At 59.6% G+C, this 4,161-nt stretch overlaps 1 protein-coding gene across 1 annotated transcript in view; it reads right to left on the reverse strand.

The window, feature by feature from the left end:
* Positions 1-3,712: 3,712 nt before the first annotated feature.
* Positions 3,713-4,161, reverse strand: part of PGAP2 (post-GPI attachment to proteins 2) — a 5,696-nt gene continuing 5,247 nt past the window's right edge. The window contains exon 3 of the mRNA XM_008942551.1: positions 3,713-3,873. Coding sequence (XP_008940799.1) covers positions 3,713-3,873 — 161 coding nt within the window. The remainder of the gene's footprint in view (positions 3,874-4,161) is intronic.

The following is a 4,161-nucleotide window of genomic DNA, read 5'->3' on the forward strand; positions in this document are numbered from 1 at the left end:
GAGTGCTGCAGGTGATGGTTGTTACCCAGGGGCAGGATTTTTCCCTTGGCCTGGCTGAACCTCATCCCATTGCCCTCGGCCCACCCACCCAGCCTGGCCAGGTCCCTCTGCAGAGCCTGCAACCCTCCAGCAGACCCACACTCTTGTCCAACTCCATGTCACCTGCAAGCTCACTGAAGGTGCACTCACTGAACATGGCTTCACCAGCCTCACCAGCACCTCCCAGCCAGCAGCGCCGCCGGCACTGGGGGAAGCACGCTTGCAAAGCAGAAGCCTCGGCCCACCCACCCAGCCTGGCCAGGTCCCTCTGCAGAGCCTGCAACCCTCCAGCAGACCCACACTCTTGTCCAACTCCATGTCACCTGCAAGCTCACTGAAGGTGCACTCACTGAACATGGCTTCACCAGCCTCACCAGCACCTCCCAGCCAGCAGCGCCGCCGGCACTGGGGGAAGCACGCTTGCAAAGCAGAAGTGAAAGCACTCTGCTCCACACTGCTGCACTGCCAGCACCCTCCCCAGGCAGAGCCAGCTGGGGAAGGAACGTTCCGAAGGCCAAGGACCGAGAGCGGCCCCAGAGGTGCCGGTGGGGACCTGTGGCCGAGCACCCAGCCCTGGCTGCGTGGCCTCCAGGCCACTATGATGGGGCCACAGCTGGAGGTTCTGCCTCCATCCCCCTTCCCCCAGGGCTCTCTTCTCTGCTTTTTCCTTTAGTCCTCCTGCAGAGCTTTACTCTCTATTGGAGGAAAGGTTTAGGTGGCATATTAGGCAGAATTTCCTTCCTGCCAGAGTGGTGAGGCCTTGGCCCAGGCTGCCCAGGGAGGTGCTGGAGTCCCCAGCCTTGGAGGGGTTCAAAAAACATATGGCCATGGCATCTGGGGACATGCCTGAGGGGTGATGGGAGTGTTGGGTTGATGGTTGGACTGGATGATCTCGGAGGTCTTTTCCAACCTTCATGATTCAGTGATTTCTCATGCTCTTTGCCACCTTGCAAGCCATCTGTACTTCCCCATTACCAACAAGTTCCTCAGCACCTTCCTGCCCTTGCAGAAGGGCGGTTGCAACACGAGCCCTGACCAGCATGAGAGGCTTTTGCAAGACCAATTCCTGGTGCTCACACGCTGAAGCTCCTCGATTCCTTTCAGCGTTTCATTATTCATCAGTCCAGGGAGCTTTGCCCCTCCCCAGGTGGTGCCAGACACAGGCACGAGGAGAGGAGCCTTCCTCTTACGGAGTTTGTCCTGCAGATGGTCCCGATTTTGGCCCCGGGGAACCTGAACCACCCCCCAGCACCCCTGGCAGTTCTCCCCCTGGCAGTGCGCCTGCGGAGGAGGAGGAAAGGATGGGACACTGGGGGTCCACAGTCATCCCCCCACACATCCCCTCCTGCCACCACTGGCTCCAGGGCTGGGGACAGCCAAGGTGGACAAACAGTGCCCACAACTGACATGAACAGAGCCAGAACCTGGCCCCTAGATTCTGTGACCTGAAAGAAGACATCACTTCCACTCTAGAATCATGGAATTGTTTTGGTTGGAAAAGACCTTTCAGATCATCAAGTCCAACTGTTCCCCAGCACTGCCAAGTCGCCACTGACCCATGTCCCTCAGCACCACATCTCCACAGCTTGGAAACCCCTCCAGGGATGAGGACTCCATCACTGCCCTGGGCAGCCTGGCACAGCCCTGCACAACCCTCAAGGGCAACAAATTGTTCCTCAGCTCCAACCTCAGCCTCCCCTGGGGCAACTCAAGGCCTTTTCCTCTTATCCCATTGCTTGTTCCTTGGGAGAAACGCCTGACCCCACCTGGCTCCAGCCTCCTGTCAGGGAGCTGTGGAGAGCCAGAAGGTCACCCCTGAGCCTCCTTTGCTCCAGGCTCAGCACCCCCAGCTCCCTCAGCTGCTCCTCACCACACTTGGGCTCTAGACCCTTCCCCTGCAGCTTCATTGCCCTTCTCTGGCCTCGCTCCAGCCCCTCAAGGTCCTTCTGGGAGGGAGGGGCCCAGAACTGACCCCAAGATTTGAAGTGCCCCAGAACAGCCCCAGAAGCCACCAGCCTGGCCAGCTCAGCTGCCCAACTTCTCCCTGCTCCCGCTGAGGTCAGCAGTTCCCACCAGCTGCTTGGGGCAAGCAGGATGTGGAGGTGGCACCGGGTAGCTGAGCAAGCTGTGGGGGTTGCAGGAGCCGAGCCTGCCGTCCTTGAGGAGCAGCCCCAGGAACCCAAACAGAGGGATAAGCTGCAGGAGATACCAGCACAGCCTCAGCCCTGGGGGAGGGACTTGCAGCAGGAGCCCAACAGGTGCGTTGCAGAGCGCTGACGGGACCAGGCAGCTCTGTGGCCATTCGGGGCCTCGCTGATCACAGGCTGGCACCCACCGCCCGGGGGCCCGGGCCCCGCGCCGTCCCAGGGCCCTGTCCAGCCCTGTCCAACCTGACCATGGTGCCACCGCCGCACAGTGACTCGCCTTGTCCCCTGCCCTGCCCGGGGGACGGCTCCATCTGCTGACACAGGGTGCGCGAGGAGCTGGGGGGGAGACGTGGGAGAGCCCTGGCATCAGGGCTGGCCCCAAAGGGTTCTCTCTCCGTGGGTTTGGGGGGGCCACACAGCCCTGTAGGCATCAGAGGGGCCTTTCCAAGATGACAAGAGGAATCACAGCATCGTTTGGGTTGGAAAAAACCTTTGAGATCATGGGGTCCAACCGTCCCCCGGCACTGCCAGGTCCCCACTGACCCGTGTCCCTCAGCACCACATCTCCATGGCTTGGAAACCCCTCCAGGGATGGGGGCTCCACCACTGCCCTGGGCAGCCTGGCACAGGCCTCCACAACCCTCCAGGGCAACAAATTCTTCCTCAGGGCCAACCTCAACCTCCCCCGAGGAAACTTGAGGCTGCTGCCTTTTGTCCTGTCCCTTGCTCCTTGAGAGAAGAGTCCGCCCCCCCCCTGGCTCCAGCCTCCTGTCAGGGAGCTGTGGAGAGCCAGAAGGTCTCCCCTGCGCCTCCACAGCTCCAGGCTCAGCACCCCCAGCTCCCTCAGCCTGTCCTGGCACAGAGATGCTCCGGGCTCCTCAGCAGCTTTGCAGCCTCCACTGGACTCTCTCCAGTAGCTCCTTGTCTCTCTGGAACTGGGGAGCCCAGCACTGGAAACAGTACTGCAAAGGTAGCCTCACTGGGGCAGAGTAGAGGGGCAGGAGAACCTCCCTTGACCTGCTGTCCATGCTCTTCTCAACACACCCCAGGAGACTATTGGTCTTCTTGGCTGCAATGGCTCATTGCTGGCTCATAGGCACCTTGCTGTCCCCCAGCACTCCCAGGTCATTCTCCTTGGAGCTGCTCCCCATCAGGTCACCCCTCACCTGTCCTGGTCCACAGGGTTATTTCTCCCCAGGGGCAGGACCCTTCACTTGCCCTGGTTGAATTTCATGAGGTTCCTCTGTGCCTAACCTCCAAGCCTGTGCTGGGAACTCCATGAGCTACAGGCTTCCCAGCAGACCCTGTGCAGCTCACTGATCAAAACCTTCTGAGCTCTGTCCTTCAGCCACTTCTCAACACACCTCACTGTCCACTCATCTGATCGACTTTCTTTCGGTGAACGATGAATTTTGGTAACCCTATTTTTTTTTTTCTTTTTTTTTTTTTGGTGGCATGAACTCCTTCAGCACCCAATTACGGTTCTTTCCCAGGTGAGCAGCAGCCGAAGCCCCCCCAACACCAGCCTAGCTCCCCAGCCCCCAGCACTGCTCGGAGAGAAGAAAGGAAAGTGTCTGTACCTCGGGACTTACTGTGTGTTTCTTAGTCATTCTCCAGAGGATGCACGTCAAGAGCATGTGGCCCAGAGCCGACGTGATAAAGACGATGAAGGCATTTTCGTGGATTGCTGCAGCAACAAGACAACGGGTTCTGGTTAAATCTGAGCCAAGAGGACAGGGGGCACGTGGGGCAGGGTTTGGGAGGCTGAAGGACTTTCTGCAGGACAGAATCAGAGAGTGGTCTGAGTGGGAAGGGACCATTCAAGGTCATCGAGTCCAACCCCTGCAGGAAGCAGAGACATCTGCAACTAGAGCAGGTTGCTCAGAGCCCCGGCCAACCTCCCCTGGAATGGTTCCAGGGATGGGGCAGCAACCACCTCTCGGGGCAACCTGCGCCAGGGGCTCCCCACCCTCCG

The sequence above is a fragment of the Merops nubicus genome, unplaced genomic scaffold, assembly GCF_000691845.1.
Source record: "Merops nubicus isolate BGI_N331 unplaced genomic scaffold, ASM69184v1 scaffold23090, whole genome shotgun sequence".
Lineage (NCBI taxonomy): Eukaryota > Metazoa > Chordata > Aves > Coraciiformes > Meropidae > Merops > Merops nubicus.